The sequence below is a fragment of the Octopus sinensis genome, linkage group LG10, assembly GCF_006345805.1.
Source record: "Octopus sinensis linkage group LG10, ASM634580v1, whole genome shotgun sequence".
Taxonomy (NCBI): Eukaryota; Metazoa; Mollusca; class Cephalopoda; order Octopoda; family Octopodidae; genus Octopus; species Octopus sinensis.
The window spans coordinates 22,784,888-22,807,366 of NC_043006.1; the positions used below are offsets into that span (position 1 = coordinate 22,784,888).

The 22,479-nt window shown below is 36.7% G+C and overlaps 1 protein-coding gene across 3 annotated transcripts in view; it reads right to left on the minus strand.

The window, feature by feature from the left end:
• Positions 1-19,191: 19,191 nt before the first annotated feature.
• The window catches only part of LOC115216713 (protein timeless-like), a 47,615-nt gene continuing 44,327 nt past the window's right edge, over positions 19,192-22,479 (minus strand). For all 3 annotated transcript variants that reach the window (XM_029786249.2, XM_029786251.2, XM_029786250.2), the window contains 2 exons: positions 20,963-21,065; positions 19,192-20,023 (listed from right to left, as the gene is read on the minus strand). In XM_029786249.2, the coding sequence (XP_029642109.1) occupies positions 19,966-20,023; positions 20,963-21,065 (161 nt within the window). In that variant the 3' untranslated portion in view covers positions 19,192-19,965. The remainder of the gene's footprint in view (positions 20,024-20,962; positions 21,066-22,479) is intronic.

Genomic DNA, 22,479 nt, shown 5'->3' on the forward strand with positions numbered 1-22,479 from the left:
ACAGCTGGTGTTCAGCCTCTGTGGGCCATTTTGCGCATTAATAAATCACAAAAATACAAATGAAAGACCCTAGGCAAATAGGAAGTTCTAGAGGAGTGTAATTCTTGGGAGGAAGGACTGGCAGAAGGGAAGTCAAATGGGACAAAGTCGGGAGGATAAGAGGAGGAAGGACTTGTGCGTAAGATGGGCCTGAGTACAGAAACAGAAAGTATCTAGTTACTTAGTTCAAAAGGGCAAAAGCCATTGTTGTAGTTGTACAAAAGACAAAAATGCAGGAGTGGAGAGGACACATGATGACACCTCTTGCCATGAACACTGTCCCTGGAAGGAAGATTTAGTACATACATCCATACATCCGCACAAACACCATACATACATGTAGAATTGTATTTGTGTGTGTATATATATATATATACACACACACACAAACACACACACACACACATATATACACACATATATATATATATATGTTCCATCAGTTATGACAATAAGGGTTCCAGTTGATCCAATCAACGGAACAGCCTGCTTGTGTAATTAACATGCAAGTGGCTGAGCGCTCCACAGACACATGTACCCTGAACATCATTCTCCGGAAGATTCAGCTTGACACAGAATGTGACAAAGCTGGTCCTTTGAAATACAGGTACTACTTACTCATTTTTACCGACTGAGTGGACTGGAGCAACGTGAAATAAAGTGTCTTGCTCAAGGACACAACACAGGTCATCAGGAATTGAACTCATGACTTTACCATCTTGAGCCGAATACTGTAACCACTAAGCTGACAACTTCACACACACACACGCACACACACACACACACATATATATATATATAGGCACAATGGTTTCAGGTTCAGTCCCATTGCATGCCACTTTAAGCATGTGTCTTCTATTTATAGCCTTTTTGAGTGAATCCAGAAAACCAGAGCTGACAGAAGCCTGTCGTGTGTGTGTTCATATCTACTTATCTTGACATCACACACAGATTGTAAAAGAAGTCACTACTCATGCAAAAGGGGTGCCATTTGCTTGCAGTCTCCTGTGAAAAAGATGTCCAGGTTAAGGGAAATAATTGCTTTTGCTTGAAATAGGTGAGGATCAGCATCAGGAAAAGCATTTGGCCAAAGAAAATCTGCCTCAACAAACTTATTCTGACCCATGCAAGCATAGTAAAGTGGATGTTAAAACAGTGAATATATATATATATATATATTATATATATATATATATATATATATATATATAAGTTCAGCAAAATTTACGTTTGATGGAAGACTTCTATAGATGGCTGAAGATTGCTCAACATTTTAAAACTGATGTAATACTTACAATGTTTAATAAAATGAAGTAGCATGAAACGATCGTACCAAATTACCGAAGATATACTTGTTGCTTATTTTGATATATATATATATATATATATACATACATACATACATACATACATACACACACACATATACATACATACATACACACACACATATATACATACATACATACATATATATATACATGCATACATACACACATATATACATTTGTGTATATGTATGTATGTATATGTGTGTGTGTGTATATAATGTGTTTAACAAAACGACAGTAGTTATATCACATATATGATATATTGGTTGTGGTAGTAGTAGTAGTAGTAGCTGATAGTTGCAATGATAGTGAAAGTTTAATAGATTAGTAAAACTATATATTGTATCTAATCACGTAGCTTTCTTTACAAGAACCGTTTCATAGAAATGTTCCACAAGAGATTAAGCCATTGGAACCCAATGGAAGACATCATCTTCCCTTATTGATTCCCAAGAACAAGACCTATCATAATATATAAACTGTTAAATGTTAGAAGTTGTCATCTCAGACCAAAATATTTCTATTCTTTATTTTCTGTTACAATTTTTAATATTTTGAGATTTTTCTTTTTTTCTTCCCTCTCCAGTTTCTGTATTTTCTTCTCTTTGCCCCCCCCCCCTCCAATTCTCCTGCTCTTTTCCCCTTTGTCTCTCTTTTCCTTCTTCTCTCTCTTTTCTTTTCTTTGATTCTAAACCTAACAACCTTCATTGGCAACTAAAGTTCGTGCCTAGAATTTGCAAAGTATATTTCGAATAATTATGAAAATGAAATTATTTTTCTGATGTTTTATATATTTCAATGTTGAATACATTTAGTTTTATTGGAATCATTTTTTTCCCCCCCAATTTGATCTTTTTAATTTAAGAATTTACAATGATGAAAAAAAAAATTATTTTAATACATATTTCATTCTGGAATAAAATATTACATTTAGTGTTAATAACTGTTGTTCTTTCTTATTTGCTAGCCATTGGGTTAGCAGAAACCACTGTACCAAATATCACTAATTTTGACTTCTAATGTTTCTTTTTTTTAACCACATTGCAGTACTTTGTAATAAGGAGGCGCAATGGCCCAGTGGTTAGGGCAGCGGACTCGCGGTCATAGAATCGCGGTTTCGATTCCCAGACCGGGCGTTGTGAGTGTTTATTGAGCAAAAACACCTAAAAGCTCCACGAGGCTCTGGCAGGGATGGTGGTGATCCCTGCTGTACTCTTTCACCACAACTTTCTCTCACTCTTACTTCCTGTTTCTGTTGTACCTGTATTTCAAAGGGCCGGCCTTGTCACTCTCTGTGTCACGCTGAATATCCCCGAGAACTACGTTAAGGGTACACGTGTCTGTGGAGTGCTCAGCCAGTTACACGTTAATTTCACGAGCAGGCTGTTCTGTTGATTTGGATCAACCGGAACCCTCGTCGTCGTAACCGACGAAGTGCTTCCATCCACTTTGTAATAAGGAAGATTTTGCTATACTTTCACTGTGAAATTAAATTTCATGGTTATTTCAGTAACAATGTTGAATATCTACCAAAGAGTAGAATTGATATTTTTGCTAATTATGTTGCCTCAATAAACTTGACGTCTCTCAACAGAAAATAATTTCAAACATGACAAAAGATAGATTGGTATATAAAATTGTATTCTGCAATTAGAAGTAATGAAATTTTAAGTGGCTATATACGATCTGATACGATCAACGGAACAGCTTGCTCGTGGAATTAACGTGCAAGTGACTGAGCAATCCACAGACACAAGTACCCTTAACGTAGTTCTCAGGGAGATTCAGCGTGACACAGAGTGTGACAAGGCCGGCCCTTTGAAATACAGGTACAACTCATTTTTGCCAGCTGAGTGGACTGGAGCAACGTGAAATAAAGTGTCTTGCTCAAGGACACAACGCATCGCCAGGAATCGAACTCACGACCTTATAATCGTCAGCCGAATGCCCTAACCACTAAGCCATGCACCTTCACTTAAGTGGCTATATGTGCTTACTGTGGAGGCACAATGGCCCAGTGGTTAGGGCAGCGGACTCGAAGTCGGAGGATCGCAGTTTCCATTCCCAGACCGGGCGTTGCGTGTGTTTATTGAGCGAAAACACCTAAAGCTCCACGAGGCTCCGGCAGGGGATGGTGCCGACCCCTGTTGTACTCTTTCGCCACAACTTTCTCTCACTCTCTCTTCCTGTTTTTTTAGTAACGCTCCAATGGACTGGCGTCCCGTCCAGCTGGGGGGAACACATACGCTACAGAAACCGGGAAACCGGACCCATGAGCCTGACTAGGCTTGAAACGGTCAATGTTATATGTGCTTACTACAGCAAGATGATTAATAGAACAAAATTACTTTTAAGAGTTTCTTAAGACCCCAGGACTTATTCTTTGTAAGCCTAGTACTTATTCTATCGGTCTCTTTTACCGAACCTCTAAGTTACGGGGGCGTAAACACACCAGCATCGGTTGTCAAGCGACGTTGGGGCGGGGACAATAACAGACACACATACATATATATGCATATATACGACGGGCTTCTTTCAGTTTCCGTCTACGAAATCCACTCACAAGGCCTTGGTCGGCCCGAGGCTATAGTGAAAGACACTTGCCCAAGGTGCCACACAGTGGGACTGAACCCGGAACCATGTGGTTCATAAGCAAGCTACTTACCACACAGCCACTCCTACGCCTATGTTACAGTAAGTACTGTCTCAGAGAGAAAGCAAGAGCACGGAATATTAGGTTCTTCACTACTTGCGATAATTTCACTTTTCTATGAATTATCCTATTTGAATTTCATTGAAGAACAAGACTAGATACAGGATTAATACCATAAGTTATCTCCCTTGGACTCCCGCTCATAAAATTAATTCATTTTATATAGGAGAGATTTCTGCGTTACCTCCCTTGAATTGTTGCTAATCAAAACAAAGATAATTTATTAATTTTACTAAGGAATTACGTATCTAGTTTAGTCAATATACAGATCCTCACCCATTAGCGTAAAAACAAAACCCAGCCTGCTGGATGTTAGCAATTGTGTAGAAAACGAATATGAAAAAAAAAATTGCGCAAACGAACCTTAGAGGACTTTCGGAAAATTCACAAGATCCGACTTTTCCTTCATAACTTTCAGGAAAATAGATATATTCTTTTATTCTCTTACTTGTTTCAGTCATTTGACTGCGGCCATGCTGGAGCACCGTCTTTAGTCCTGCAAATCGACCCCAGAGCTTATTCTTTGTAAGCCTAGTACTTATTCTATTGGTGTCTTTTGCCGAACCGCTAAGTTACGGGGATGTAAACACACCAGCATCGGTTGTCAAGTGATGTTGGGGGGGACAAACACAGACACACAAACATATACACATACATATATTTATATATATACACACATATACGACGGGCTTCTTCCAGTTTCTGTCTACCAAATCCACTTTCAAGGCTTTGGTCGGCCCAAGGCTATAGAAGACACTTGCCCAAGGTGCCACGCAGTGGGACTGAACCCAGGATCATATGCTACTTACCACACAACCACTCCTGGAGCAACGTGAAATGAAGTGTTTTGCTCAAGAATACAACACGTCGCCCGGTCCAGGAATCGAAACCACAATCTTACGATCATGATGCTGACACCCTAACCACTAAACCACGTGCCTCCACACACACACACACACACACACACACACATATATATATGCCCCCTACTCATTTTTGGTTCCACAAACACATGATGTTTTGTACTGGTCAAATGATACTCTCTAATTTCACTTTGTCACAGTATTTCTTTGCTATTTTTGCTTTTCTTTTTTCAAAAGAGTTTGCTGTTATTTCTGCACTCATATTTTTTGTAGCTTTCAAAACAAAACATAAAACACAGGAATTACTTTGCCATACTACTGCTGGAAATTTCTCCAAAAGAAATCTGTGCAGAAAGGCGAGTAGATTGATTATATATTTCTTTCATTATGCTATCGCAGTTTTATGAGATTTGGCTGTTATTTCTAGCATGTGGATAGCCTGCTTGAAGGCCAAGGCTGTAGAATTGAGAGGGGAGGGTGTTGGGTTTTTTGAGGATTTTTCTTTATCAATATATATCCATTTTCCTGAAAGTTATGAGGGAAAAATCGGATCTTGTGAATTTTCCAAAAGTCTTCTGAACCCACGTTCATTTGCACAAATTATTTTTTCATATTCGTTTTCTACACAGTTGTTAACACCCATCACTCTGTTTTCCCCCATCATTCTCTCTTGCTGCATTACAACATTCGTACAATTTTCTATTCAATCTCTCTACCAACAATCGTCATGTAGCTGTTTACAAAACACTATTCACTCTCTCTCTTTCTACCATCCATATAACCGCAGCCATCACTCGCAAGATGATGTTGCAAGTGGTGTTTGTTGGCTGGTCTGAGATGGTGACTGGTTCAGTTGATGGAAGAGAATGTGTTTCTTGGGGTACGTGAAAAAGTTCCTGAACGACATCCGCCAACATTTAACAGAAGATTTTATTATTGCACATAGAGTTAAACTGTATTGGTCTTTTACAAATAACAATGGCAATAATCACATACCGGGAGAGATATACTGCTTGGAGTTTACAGCAAGCTTACTGATACAAGCAACACCTGACTGACCCAACACAACTGGAAACAATTGTGCTGTATACACATGTGCTTGGATAGAATGGAAACACATCGCACGATTGCTTGGCTAGCGGTGAACCACTTGTAGATTCAAAGAAGTTTTACTTTATAAATATGAGAGGTCAGAGGTGGGGATAAAGTTTTTAGGGAGCATAAAGAACAGCTAAGAGTCTCTACAAAACAACGTGTAGAGATCAGATCTGTGGTGCAAGATTCTGGCCAAATGAAAGACGATGTAATAGGAGAATTATATTGTAGACAGTCATAACAGCTGAAAGAAAGGCTTAGCTAGAAAGGAATTGAATTTCAAGTACACTTAGCACAGAGAGTAGGAAGTTAAAAGTGTGCAAATGTTCTATGACATGTGGTTCAGGGGTGTGCTAGAGAGAATCAAGATGTCACCGGGGAGAAATGTGTATGGAAAAATGATGGTACACTTGCCCTTACTGATGCTGGAAAGAAAGGTGCATGGACACATTATTATAAGAAGTTGTTTAACTAGAGAGGAGTAGTCTGCTCCATGTAGATGCAACAGAAAGTCCTGTTACTGAAGTTAACAACAGTATGGTAAAAATATATGAAGCTACTTTGGCAGTGAAAGCAGCTAAACTAACAGAGATGGTCACTGAGCTGCCAAAAATATCTGGTAAAGTTGGTCACATGTTAGTGACACACATAATCAGGAAGTACAAGGTGTCATACCTATTGACTACCAAAGCTTATAAGGGCAAAGATGTTCAAGAAAGAAGTAGCAACATTATTAGGTTAATAGATCGAGTGATAAAAGTTACCAAAAGAATTTGGAAGAGATTTAGTCAAGATGAGGTGCAGTTTGACTTTGCACTACAAAGAATCTCTCTCAATATTCTCCTATGAGACAACTGCAGAAGTGTTTATCTTGGAGTGAATAAGCCACTATATTTAGCATTTGCTGACCTAGGAAAGCAATACACTAATTTTTTGGTCACCAAAGAAGCTAAAAGTAGATGAATAGATTGAGACTATGGACATGAGTTAACAATGAATTCTTCAATGATTTTTAGCATGCTGTAATGGTTACAGATGCTTCTCAGTTCTCTATCCTATTAGTGGCGTGCCTCAAGGTTCAGTGCTTGGGCCCTTGTTGTTCTTAGTCTTCATAAATGACTTGCCCGACGACCTCACGCAACACACCCTTCTATTTGCCGACGATATCAAACTGGTTGCTTCTTGCGGTAATATAGAGGATCTTCGTCGATGCCTCCACCAAATTTGGAAGTGGTCTAACGATTGGGACCTGTGTCTGAACGTGTCAAAGTGCTGTCATCTGCCTGTCGGCTCTACTCCTGCAACTCAACTTGATTTCGAGCCGGGTCGTCTGCTACTGGAGAGGACCGATCAGGTAAAGGACCTGGTTATCTTGGTGGATTCCCCCTTTTCGCCTTCGGCCCAGTGCGTCCATGCTGCCAACAAAGCACGCGGAATTCTGTTCTTGATTCGACTGTCATTCGGAATGCTCACAGCAGCCATATTCCTACCACTCTATGTCATGCTGGTGAGACCCATATTGGAGTATGGGATTCAAGCCTCTTCTCCTTATCTCCTCAAAGACATACAGCATCTCGAAAGAGTCCAGAAGCTGGCTACCCGCATGGTTCATGGTCTCAAAAATTTGTCCTACGAAGAAAGGCTGAGGACGCTCGACCTTTATTCTCTTGAAAAACGCCGCCGCCGTGGTGATCTCATTCTCGCCCACAACATCATAAGCGGAAAGTGTAACCTCTCAAAAGAGCTGTTCTTCACTCCTGCTCCAGAGCGTCGGCTGCGGGTCATTCCGAAAAGCTCTACCTGCGACGATTTCATCTCAATTGAAGGAGAGGAGCTTTCTCCGTCCGGGTTGCGGATCCGTGGAACAAGCTGCCAGACAAGATGGTGAAGATGCCGACGACCGCTTTGTTCAAAGCCTCCCTGGACCTCAAGTGGCCTGAACTCTTTACATGAACACCACCCTGTACTTAACTCCATGTCCCCCTACATGGCCTTGCTATTTGCTTTTGAGCCAAATTAACTAACTAACTAACTAACTATTACAGTCATCCATGCCATGAAAGGGGAATTTAAGGCTGGCTGTTTATACAGAGTTCATGTACTTGAATCTAAAGGCCTGAAATCAAACTTATCAAAAACTAAATTTTGACGCCTGCTGGGTTCGGCTGCTCTGCATTGATAAAGGGCAAATACCCTGAAACATGTCTGCAGATGCCTGACCAGCAAGAGGAAACGAGTGACCTCCCCTGTTCAAAGGCTATAATGGACACAGGTTCGTGTGTCATATAGCTAGCTATAGGCAATGGCCTCTTGGAGCTAATCAACGGCAGCTTTCATCCTATATTTATGGACTGCCATATTAGCTTGGCGATAACTGTTAACAAGTTTTAGTAAATAGGAAAGAAATCAGGTCTCTGCAACCATCAGGGGGAATGGATGTACTGGATATGTACAAAGGGAGTATATGGAAATTCCAAATGGTGTATCCAATAGATACAGAAGAGATGTAGTGGCATTATAACTAGGTTGGGAGAGAAGTTAGACTTTATAGTGAAATTGTCATTGAAATGACACACTATAATCTAGTCAGTATGAGAGAAAGAGGATCACCATCTTGTTCGTAACAACAAGAAAACAGAAATTCATAAGACGTTTGTAATAAGTCATACCATATTTATTACTGGGAGGTAATGCATTAATATATAAGGTTAATTGAAGGTAAACTTGTAACCTTACATGAATATATTCTGTTAGCAATCAAGTCTCCAAGTAAGTGAAGCAAACATGCATGGAAGCTGGTATGTATGTGGCAGCTTGACTCAAATGCATGTCGAAGAATCAACAGACACTGGGTGGTGCGAATTTAGAAATTCCTTCCTTTATGTAAGGAATGAACCAGAAGTCCCTGATTTCCACATAAACCAGAAGTTTCCAGAATGTTCGAGAACTTTCTAGAAGTTTGAGGGAGATTACTCTTGTTATATCTCATTTCTGTTTTGCTTTCCTGCTTGACCACATGGTTCACTACAACTTCATATGCAGTTAATGCACAGAAGCTGTCAGTTGTAAGGGTACACATGTAGTTGATTCTTTCAACTCTCAAAATGATCCCTTAATCATAGTTGACAGTTGTTGCTTGGGGGATCTAGATGAGGTTGGTGTTTTAAAAGCATTGTAGTCAGAAAAAAAGTAACATTTGGAAAAATTGTAGGGAGCTATTACCATAACATAACTCTCAGGGTGATGGGCTGATTGAATGATGCTATTGTATGAAATGTGATGTGCAGAAATGAACATTGAAGGGTCTGTAAAGACTAAAAGAAAGTGAAGTTAGCATATTCCAGTAGATGTATATTGCTAAAGACTGTGAACAATGCCTTGAATGAGCTGAGAGAGAAAAGCTGGATATAAGAAGGAAGAATCAAATATAATCTGCCAAAGAGAGAATGACAATGGCACAAGTATGTGATACATATAAAGGCTGTCAGTTGTATTAAGAAGTGTTTACTGTTTGATGTTGACAGAACTTGTAGAAGAAGAAAACCAAGGAAAATGTGGGATGAAGAAGTCAAAACTGATCTCAAGGTACTGAAACTCAAAAAAGATGACAAAGAACTGCAATATGTGATGATGTGGTGCTGGAGAAGACCCATCCACCCTTCCAAGCATAGCAAATGCGGATGTTAAAACGATGGTTATGATAAAGTTTGTGCGTGTATATGGAATTCTCATTCATTATATTATTGTAAATCCTCCAAGGTGGCGAGCTGGAAGAAATGTTAGCGCGCCGGGTGAAATGCTTAGCGGTATTTTGTCTGCCGTTACGTTCTGCGTTCAAATTCTTCTGAGGTCGACTTTGCCTTTCATCCTTTCGGGGTCGATAAATTAAGCACTAGTTATGCACTGGAGTCAATGTAATCGACTTAATCTGTTTGTCTGTCCTTGTTTGTCCCCTCTGTGTTTAGCCCTTGTGAGTAGTAAAGAAATAGGTATTTCGTCTGTCTTTATTTTCTGAGTTCAAATTCTGCTGAGGTCGACTTTGCTTTTCATTCTTTCGAGGTCGATAAATTAAGTACCAGTTGCGTACTGGGGTCAATCTAATCGATTGACCCCCCTCCCACAAAATTTCAGGCCTTGTGCCTAGAGTAGAAAAGTATATTACTGGAAGGCCTTCATCTGCTGCACTCATCTACCATTTATTCTCTTATTCATTATGCATATCAGCTGTGTAATGGTAGATAGTACCAGATATTTTTGTATCCAATCTCCCTGCCCTCACAACTCTGGTATAATGAAGGACAACATCAAATCTGTCCACATTTCATAGCATTTACCATTTCTCTTCTATCTTGTTGGCCATCAATCTTTCTTTCCCATGTCAATCATTATTGACAACTGTTACAATGGCCATTTCTATTGCTGTCTGTCACTCAATCTCTATCTTTATTCTTACTAAATACAAACACAAACACACTCTTTCTCTGTCTTTCTCTCTTCCTTCCTCTATCACTTCTTAACATACTTCACTCTCTCTTTTCCATCACTCTGTTTTCCCCCATCATTCTCTCTTGCTGCATTACAACATTCATGCAATTTTCTATTCAATCTCTTTACCAACAATCGTCATGTAGCTGTCTATCACTATCCCTCTTCCACTAACACTCCTCTATCACATTTCCACTCCTATCACTCAGTTTCTCCCATTATATTCACTCTCTTCTTTTCCTTTTTTAACCTAGTTCTTTCTGTCATCACTCTTTGCTCTGTTTATCCTCTGGGTCATGTTGCCATGAACAAATAGAGACAATATAACGTAGAGAGAACTCTTGAGTCTTGCAGGGGACAAAGCACCTCTCTAGTGCTGGCACCACAATCAAATGCCTTCATTACTATCTTTAAAATAATAGGTAAATATTGGAGACAACATAAGCTTGAAATAAACCCTGTAAAATAGTTGGTATTAGGAAAAGCACTCAGCCATAGAAACCATGCCAAAAATGGAGGATAAGAATTAAACTTGGTCTACCTAGCTAAGAAATGCAACAACAAACAGGAACTGACTCAGACTGAGATGACCTGTCAGAAAATGATTATGACAACAATAACATAAAACAATGGTGATGAAGATGAGAAGGACTAATGGCAACGGCAATGATGATTATGATGATAATGACAATAATGATGATGATAGTTATGGCGAAGATGATGTTGATGATGACTACAGCAATGATGATAATGTTGATAATGATGATCATGATCATGATAGCAATGGTAATGATGATGATAATAATAGGTACTTCGAAGTAGTTGTGGGTCAAATGTGCTGAGCTTGGTTTGATTCATTTTTTCAGTGTTGTAGATATTTGACAATTGTTTTTTTAACACTTTACAGATGGTAAGACACACATGCTTTATGTAGAATTTGATGGTACAAGTCTTTTGAAACACTGATGCTATAATTCCTGCTTCCATATTTTTTTTTTATCAATAATCAAAGCATGGCAGTTGGTTGGGTTCTTTTTTCAGGGTTGACCATAATGATGCGAGTAGCAAGTTTATGTGGACCATGAGAATTTGAATGGTTTCTTGGTGTTTCCAAAGTAAAAAGGTATCACATACATATCTTTACTAAGCTGTGTAGAACATTCTAATGGTAAGACTTCAAAGTACTCTATGATGATCCTTGTTCTTATTAATGATAAGAGTCAACCCATAGCCATCAATTCCACTTGTTGATAAACTTCTTCATAGACCATTAGCCATTCTCAAGCACAATGACGACATATCTAGAGAAGAATCATTATATTAACTTTTAACATTTTGTTTTAAAAGTTTCTAAATCAAAAGCCCACTTCTGTGCTGATTTCGTTATAGAACAGAAATCTCTCTCTATATAAACGGCAGTTTGTCTGTGCGTGTTTCTGTGTGTCTGTTTGCTTGTACCCTCACCCTGACCACGGCTTTCAACCGATTCTGATGAAACTTGACACACACATAGCCCAATGTCATAATTCAAAACTAACGCAGCGAAAATTTTGAAAAGTTCCCCCAGTTCTGAAAAAAATCGATAAATTCGACATGGGGTCGAGAATCAGAAACACAAACCGCAAACTGTCTAGGGGGCGCAACTCCACCTTTTTTTAACTAAAAAAAAATTTACCATCATTTTTTTCCATTTTTTTGGCTATAACTCTCTAAAAATGCTTTATAGTTATTTCCCTTACAAACCTGAGCAACACCGGGCGATACTGCTAGTTAATGATAAGAGTCAACCCATAGCCATCAATTCCACTTATTGATAAACTTCTTCATAGACCATTAGCCATTCTCAAGCACAATGACGACATATCTAGAGAAGAATCATTATATTAACTTTTAACATTTTGTTTTAAAAGTTTCTAAATCAAAAGCCCACTTCTGTGCTGATTTCGTTATAGAACAGAAATGAATGATAGAAGAAAGGAGTAGAATTTTCTCCTTTACGTTACTGTTCCCCCGATTTCTTTCAAAATGAATGTAAACAAGGTTGGTACAATTCTTGTGATATCATGCATTTCAGGATTGGCTGGCTGATGCAGTCACATGTGGTACTGTGGCATATAGGAAGTTAAGAGCTAATCCAGTCATGCAGTCTTTAGTCTTTTAGTTGTCTGATTCTGGCAACTGATGCCTTACTCATGAAGTAACTGGAGATAGATGTGGTAATGATGTTAATGAGGAAATAGCTTCATAGATGGCATGTTGAGTCTCTTCAATTGTTTATAGATCTTAGAACTGATAACTCACATTCTGTTAATACAGTGGGGGGGTTTCTTAAACTAGTTGTTACCTCCCTTTGCAAGAACCCTCAGTTTATCAGTATGTTCTATCGGATCTTATCGGTTTGAACAGCAGTTTTTTCTAGCGGTGTCATATGAAATTGTCACCCATAATTATGACCCTAGTATCGATCTATTGCATTTCAATCTACTTTAGGGTTAGGGTTAGGGGGAAGGGTATCTTTTTTTCTTCACAAATGTAAATAAACCCAATCTGTTTCTTAAACGAGGGACATATTCATACGGCACAGAATGTTTTTACCTCAAATACGTCAGTGATTGGTTGAAATTGCAGAAATTGAAGAAAAAAACAACAAATATCTTACAAACCATAGAATTTTCTCAATAAAGCCAAGAGAAAAAGATGTTTTATAAACACATTCTACCAGTATACGAAATTAAAAATTTTTTAGTTACCTAGAAATTATGTTAAAAACTGGTGTTCTAACCGAAATGATCCTGTTCTATCTTCTCCATGACTATGGTAAAATTATCTTTGTCTATAAATATATATTGTTACTATAGAGTCTCGATGACATAAGTTTCTTTTTGGAGATATAGGATCACTAAAATATATTTTGGAAGCCAAGCCTTCAATGACATGATCTAATGTATCCTTTTTCATTAAGATCACAAGATGTGATTTGAAAGACATCATAATGGAGACTAAAAAACAGATTTCGAACTGTCCAAAAGAGTTAATCTGAGACTAGTCATAAGCAAATACAAGCATACCCCAACTTACATTGTTTCAAGTTACATCTTCTTCAATTTTACGTGTTTAAACCTCAACATAGTTGACTTATCCAAATTTGTCATCTCAATTTAAAAGCATAAAAATTCTTAAAACAACATTTAAAAACTGAAGTGGAAAATCAAATAAAAAGCAGGTGAAAATAGAAACTAAGACATTTTTGAAATTATTTTTTTTCTTTATGTTACATCACTTTTTTTAGTTAAATCGCATCTCGTGGAACCAATAATGACATAACCTGAGGTATTCTTGTAGTTTGGTGGACACTTCATTTGGAACAATGATGTTTAAGTTAAGAATCCACTTGAAACAGTCCATAGCCCTTTATTCTACATTGATTCTTCAAGTTCTGAGGTTGATGACTAAGTTTTCTAATTTAAGGTTGTTTTCTTTTTTTTTTTTTCAGAAATACTTTCCTTCTCAAGAACCTATAGTTTCCCCTGATATAGATCACCTTAATCTTCTCAGACGTTGTTAAACTGCACAATATCTTGGTATGTGTGGTCAAGATCACTCAACAATATTATCACAGTTTTAAAGGCAGAGAGCTGGCAGAATCGTTAGCATGCCAAGCAAAATACTCGGCCTCATTTTATCTGTCTTTACGTTCTGAATTCAAATTGTGTTGATGTCGACATTTACCTTCAGTCCTTTTGGAGTTGGTGAAATAAGTACCAGTTGAATGCTGGGATTCGATGTGGACCTATTTCCTGCACTGAACTTACTGGCCTAGTGCCAAAAGTTGAAACCAATATTACTGACGCTTCTGCTTTCTGTATTAAATTCGATCACATGTACTTTGATTTTGATCACATGTACTTTGATTTTGATCACATGTACTTTGATTTTGATCATATGTACTTTGATTTTGATCACATGTACTTTGATTTTGATCACATGTACTTTGATTTTGATCACATGTACTTTGATTTTGATCACATGTACTTTGATTTTGATCACATGTACTTTGATTTTGATCATATGTACTTTGACCCATGATGTCAGTTTATGCTTTCTTTTAGAAATACAGGGCTAGCTCGTACTTTGGTCATTTTGATTTTTTAAGTATAAATGTAAACAAACATGCATGTGCACACAAACTTAAACACACTTTTTTCAGTTTCCATTTACCAAGTCTACTCACAAGGCTTTGGTTGGCCAAAATCTCTCGTGGAAGCGTCATCCAACCAAAGTACAAATATATGGGAAATTACCACCTGTATCATCTCTTGTGAAAGGTAAAAGAGTCCAGTTTGCTGGACATTGTTGTAGAGCTGAAAACGAGGTAATTTTTACTCTTCTCCTCTGGAAGCCATCTGCTCGCGATACCAGAGGGCGCACACTCTCCTACTCTGATGTAATCTCCAGGGATACAGGCATCCAACAACGAGTGGTGTCCTCACGTTGTTACCACATTTCGGCAATATATTCTCCAACCTTCAACAGGTATTCTGCTGGAATTTTGAGCCCAATCCTTTATTTGACTAATTGGGTACTCTGTTCTCATTCCTAAGGTATTCTTTTTTTTGCTGATGTTATTTTCTATTGATATTATTTCTTGGGTTCTGAGTTCAATCTCAGGCAGGGACTTGGGAGATAAAAAACATCAGTAAAGAAAAAAGAATATCTCAGGTATGAGAACAGAGTACCTCATTAATCAAATAAAAGGTTGAGTTCAAAATTCCACCAGAACACCTGATGAAGACTGGAGAGTACATCAGCCAAAACGTTGTCATGACAACAAACAAGGACAGGACACCTAACTGTCCTTTGTAAATAATGTACATAATTCCTCATCTCAAAGATATAGAATAGCAAACAAAACTCAGTAACCAATATAATGATTTAACATAACATTTATTTAGTATTTGGGATATTTCACATAGAATCCATAGCACAATGCTTTAGCTCTCTAGATCAAAGTTATTATATTTTTTTCTCACGTATCACGAATGTGACGCAAAAATTGTTCAATTGATCAGTTTGTGTTTAGTACCTACCACTTTAGCAATGATAAATATAAACTAGACATTCCTAGCATGGATTCTAAATGTAGGAGATTGCAAAGAAAAAAAATTATATTTTTCAAAAAAAAAAATATATATAAAAGGGCAAGGGTGTGGGGATAAAAACAAAATAAAAAAAAAAACATAAATAAATAAATAAAGGATAACCACATGAGAAAAAATATTAAAACAACATAGAAGCAAAATACAAGGAAATGTGTTTGGTTATAATAAATTTGTTTATATGTATAATTATGTAATAGTATAACACATGTTGAAACAACGAATATACATATACAAATATATATATATATATATATATATATATTATATATATATATAAGAGATATGTTTATGCTATGCTATTTTTTGTAAACAAAGGAAAAAAAAAACAAAAGAAAGTGCGTGATATATGCTTGTGTTAAAAATGTGCATTCGCTTGTGTGTTTGTGTAAGAATTCTAACTAGGGCACCAATCCTGTATTGCCATTTCATTCGGTATGAATGTTATACACTACACAAGTGACGAGGATGACAGTTTCATATATCTATATACACACACATACACTTATATACATAAATACATATGTATAAATATAGATATAAATATTTAAATAAATATATTTATGTATACATAAATATATATGTAGTTGTGTGTGTGTGTGTGTGTGTGTTTGTGTGTGTGTGTGTGCATATGTGTGTGTATATATGGTAGTTATATAAATATATATATATAGACATACATATGTTCTGTTAATCTTTTACTTGTTTCAGTCATTTGATTGCGGCCATGCTGGAGCGCCGCCTTTATACATATGTATGTATATGTATATATGTATGTATGTTAACATATCACTTGTATTCAAATATTTTAAAACATAATCTCATTATGTAATAAAAAGGAGAATTATAACTGACCAATTAAAAGACCAATTATGTAGAGGAAGGGATAAAGCCAATTGAATGAAGTCCCAGTATATTACTGGTACTTAGACTATTGACCCTGGACATAATAAAATGCAAAGTTAAGTCTGGTGGGGTATGGGGGCATTTTTAAATTTGAAGCTATGAAGTGGCAACTTTAATTATCCTATTTATTATAATAACAGCATTAACATCAACAAAGAACAATAATAATAATAATAATAATAATAACGATAGTAATAATAACAATAATAATAATGATAATAATAATAATGATAATATCACAATAGCTCCCTGCAATATGTTATGTCACTATATCATGGTGACAGTTCACATTTTGGTGCCAATTAAGAGACTTAAAATATTAAGATGCCTAATTAACATTTTTTCTTATTTTCCTGTCATTTTTGGTTTTAAAAGAAATCAAAAACAAACAAACAAAAAAATCAATTTTGATGATGGCTTCTGTTATGAATGAACTGTATGAAAAGAAATGAATGAACTGGTGTGATTGTTCTCATGTGACTATTAGTGATTCACATACACACACATGCAATACTTTCAGAAATAATTACATACATACATACATACATGCATACATACATACATAGGCATACATATGCAACAGTAACATATTAATTTTGTGTCTTTTGGTTCTTTTAATTAGCGTGAGGAAAAGAGGTGGTACTTCATTAAGCTTACAAGTCACCGAAGGGATAAGCTTAAAGTTCAGACTGAGTCACTATGTGCCATGTGAACAACTAACATATGCTTACAATGTATAAATTTTACACTGTCATATAAATGCATGGCATTTTATAACTAAGAGAAAATCTAAAAATATATTTTATTATAATGTGCAGCACCTACACTGTTTGTTTTTATGTAAAATTACATATAAAAACAAATGAATATTTGGCTGTGTGGTAAGTAGCTTGCTAACCAACCACATGGTTCCGGGTTCAGTCCCACTGCGTGGCATCTTGGGCAAGTATCTTCTGCTATAGCTCCGGGCCAACCAATGCCTTGTGAGTGGATTTGGTAGACGGAAACTGAAAGAAGCCTGTCGTATATATGTATATATATATATACAAGTGTGTGTGTGTGTATATGTTTGTGTGTCTGTGTTTGTCCCCCTAGCATTGCTTGACAACCGATGCTGGTGTGTTTACGTCCCCGTCACTTAGTGGTTCGGCAAAAGAGACCGATAAATTAAGTACTGGGCTTTCAAAAAATAAGTCCCGGGGTCGATTTGCTTAACTAAAGGCTGTGCTTCAGCATGGCCGCAGTCAAATGACTGAAACAAGTAAAGGAGTAAAAAGAGTATACAATGTGTCAATATGTGAATCTCTTGGACCTTGAATCACTCTCTTACTTCTGCTAAATACTAATAAATATATATATTTTATTTATTTATTTAAAGGGCACAATACACGTACTTAAGCACTACTAATAGAGTTTCATATACTTCAGGAATAATACTTCTTTGTTGGAGATCTATATATATATATATATATACACTCTCGGAGTGGTTGGCGTTAGGAAGGGCATCCAGCTGTAGAAACTCTATCAGATCAGATTGGAGTCTGGTTCACCAGACCTCGGTCAAATCGTCCAACCCATGCTAGCATGGAAAGCGGACGTTAAATGATGATATAACTGGTTGAATAAGCCTTCAAGCAAAACTTTGAATCCCATTCAATATATATATGAGGCCTTGGGCCAACAAGTTTTGGGATCTGACAGTGTGCCATAAAGCTCGGAAACCTAAAATAATCTCATAAACTGGCCTTCCCCATTTTTAATATATACTATTCTAAATCTTAGAATGTGCTTCTTCTTTCGGATTTATGTGTTTTACAGACGAGATATATATATATATATATATATATATATCTTGTCTTCCAGTTTGCTCTGTGATTTTTGAAGAGTGTGCATCATAAATCATAAAGCTGGTATGATGGCTTATAAGAGATACAAGCACAAGGTACTTGAATGAGTGACTGGGGCTTTTGTGCAGCGAAGTATACAGAAGAGTTCCATCAAACACACATATGTGGATGTGTGTATATATCAGAATAGTTGTCTTCTGTTCTTTTTCACAGAAATGGTTTCTGTATTCTGACACAAGAAATTTTTTTCTTTTTTTTTTTTCATGTCACACACTTCATGTCTTGTTAGGTAAAGTGGTAGAATATGGAATTATTTGGTAGAATTTGTTTGCCAGGAATGTAGCACAAAGGAATTCAGAAACACATATTTTAGTGATAGAACAGTGCATATGTATAAGAGAGTTTGTGAGTGTGTGTGTGTGTGTTCTGTATGTATGTATGTGTGTGTAAATGCATGCACACATACAGAAATAATCCTTTCTTTTGTGGAGCTAATTGATTACATCAATTCTCAGCGCACAACTGGTTCTTATTTCAATGACCTCTGAGTGGATGAAAGGCAAAGTTGACCTCAGCGGAATATGAATTAAGAATATAAAAATGATTGAAACCCGCTAAGCAGTTTGTCTGGCATGCTAACAACTCTGCCAGCTCGCCACCTTCACACACACACACACAGAGTAATAAAACAATGTATATTGTAGAAATGTTTAATAGATGTTTCTAACTCATTTGTAAAGTATTTCCAATCTTCTATTTCATAGTTTTCACACTGTTTACTAACATAGTATAATTTGTGCATTATTTCAAACAAGAAATATTTATTTTGCTCCACACACTGTTTTAATATGCTCACTGTTGCAGCTGCATGCATTGGACCTCTTCCTCTCATAGAAGCACAAACATACACGCATACATACACAAACGTAACTCATACAATATACATGCTTACACATTTACCAACACTAATAAAGAAAGGAATCTAACAAAAGATTTGGTAATGTGGAAAGAAAAGAATATTGAAAAGTATAAAGTCTGTCTGATGAATAAAAAATAAAAATAAATACCAAGTAACTTGATAAATGTAAATTGATTTTCTTTTAAAAATTAACAAAAAAAAAGAATATTTTACTCAAATTGGTATAAATTTTCCCTAAAGTCCTCTTCTCCAAAATGATTCTACTACCAAATATTTTCTTTTATTTCAATGGTTTGTATTTGTATTTTGGTCAGAATTTTGTTTTCTTTATCAAATGAAATTGTTTTAAACATATTTTTATTTCATATATTGTTTGTTTGTTAATTTTTTTTCATTTTGGCTTGTTTGTTCCACTATGGGGAAAACAATTCCTATGTAATAATTAATGATCGCACAGGTTGGTGAAGATGAGTCCAAGTTTTATTGCTCTGATGCAATGTGATGTGATGTGGTGTGTGAAAGTGATGTAATGCGACACGATGTAATGTAACGAACTGATGCGTTGTGATGATGTGATGGTAAAACATCAGTATGTGTTTCCAGTGAATAATTCAAGAGGTTTCGATGATTTGGTTCATGCCACATGGATATCCTATCCAGTTTGGTAAACTGAGGACAGAAACAAAATGAAAGTTAAAAAAACAATTAAACCAAAGAGTAATGTTACTATGACAACACTAAGAGAATACTGCTATGGCAAATAACTAAATATTATTCAATTTGGTTAGCCTATAAAATGTTTCCAATTTAGACACGAAACCAGCAATTTTGAGTGATGAGCTTAGTTGATATCCACTACAAGACACTGGTACTTAAATGGTCCTTTACTTTATTGGTCCTGAAAGGATGAAGGGCAAAGTTGACTTCCATGGTATTTAAGCTCAGAAAACACAGCAATAAAAGAAATATTGCAAGGCATCTGATCAGACTCCTTAAAAAATATGCACCAAAAGGCTCGTATGAGAACTTCTCTCATCATAACTATCAAAACACTAATCTAAGATCAATCATTTCAAAATTATGATGAACTATTAACTTAATTTCAACATATGGGCATCCAGTTATTCAAATTAGTGCACAAAGTGGCAGGGTATTCCACAGTCACATATTTTCAGCCAGAATTAGCATGACACAGGTGTGACAACACTGGAGCTTTGAAATTCAGATAAAATCTGTCCAAAGAACTTCTGCATAGTTTCTATCAACCCAAATTAACTCAGAAGGTTCAGGTTGGTCTGAGGCTATGGTAAATTCACTTGTCCAAGATGCCATGCAGCAGTATCAAATCCAGGGACACAAGATTGCAAAGTAAACTTCTTAACCACTCAGTCAAAATGCACAGTTCCCTGTTGTCTGCAGTGGGAGCACTGAATAACTAACAAGTGTTTTATTAACTTCTGGGAAAAGTGAAAAATTCTCTTACGGGGGCTAGAGGAAACTAAAGGAACCAACCAATACTATATAGACAGCTAATTGTCTAAAAACTGCTAGTGGCTCAAGACAGGAGATAGCTGAAAGAAGACAGTGGAGGAGAAGACATATACTTACTCAAAAGTTTTGTTTGATGAGACTGTGGTTTCAATATGCTCTGGATATCTTGAGAATGCTTTTGACATATTAAATCCCAGCGTATCATCCAAATTAGATTTGTCTACAAAGAAATAAGAAATATAAATTAACAGGGATATATCTCTTTTTTTTTTTGTTTATTTAAATATTTTTAGATATTGAATAAGTCGTTAAGGATAAAATCTGTGGTACCATTCAAATCAATATTGTACGACGCACACACACACACATACATACATACATACATACATGTCATCATCATCATTTAACATCTCTGCTCCATGCTAGCATGTGTTGGATGAGTTGACAGGATCCAAAAGGTCAGAGAGCTGCATCGTGTTCCAATGTCTGCTTTGATAAGGTTTCTACACCTGGTTTCCCTTCTTAATACCAACCACTTTGCAACAAGTATTGGAAATTTTTTTTTTTTTTTGTGACACCTGCCCTACTGAGGTCATCACGCAGCTTGTGAGGCTATAATCCCCTTTGGTTGAGGAGATTGACAGTGGGGAGAGAAACGTCTTTAGGTTTGATATTGCATCATCATCATATAACGTCCATTCCCATGCTGGCATGGGTTGGATGGTTTGACTGGAGCCAGTAAGCTGAAGAGCTGCACTAGGATCCACTGTCTGTTCTGACATAGTTTCTATGACTGGATGCCCTTCCTAACATCAGTCACTCCATGGAGTGTACTGGGTGCTTTTTTTATGTGACACTAGCACTGATATCAATTCTACTGTGGTGAACGGGTCTTCATGAGTACAGCTGTATGCTAGATATCTCAGTTCTTGGTTTACTCCTTTGTAAGGCTCAGCGTTTTGAGATCAGTGTTCAACGCTTCATCCTATATCTTCCTGGGTCTCTCTCATCCACAAGTTCCATCCACTTTCGGTGATTGACACTTCTGTACATACGTACGTACGTACGTACATACATACATACATACATACGTACATACATACATACATACATACATACATACATACATACAGACAGACAGACAAAATCTTCTGTTGTATCTTAGAAAGTTCATTATGCCAATAATAAACATGGTTCTATTTCCCTTTTTTTTTTAATCAAAAGGTAACTTTTAAACTAATTAATGAATTGATTGTTTGATTAGTCATTTAGTCAATCACTCAATCAGCTAGGTTGGATAAACAATCAGTTACCAATTGACAAATGAATATAAAAGATGTAAAACAGAACCAATGTGTGTGTTTATTACTGGCGTAATGACCTTCCTGGCAAGCATGGTTGTGTGATAAGAAGCTTGCTTCACAACTACATGGTTGTGGGTTCAGTTCCACTGTGTAGCACCTGAGGAAACTGAAAGAAGCCTTGTGTGTGTGTGCTTTTGTCCCCCAGTACTGCTTGACAACCAGTGTTGGTGTGTTTATATCCCCACAACTTAGCAGTTCAGCAAAAGAGACTAACAGACTAAGTACTAGGCTTAACAAAAATAAGTACTGGGGCTGATCCACTGAATTAAA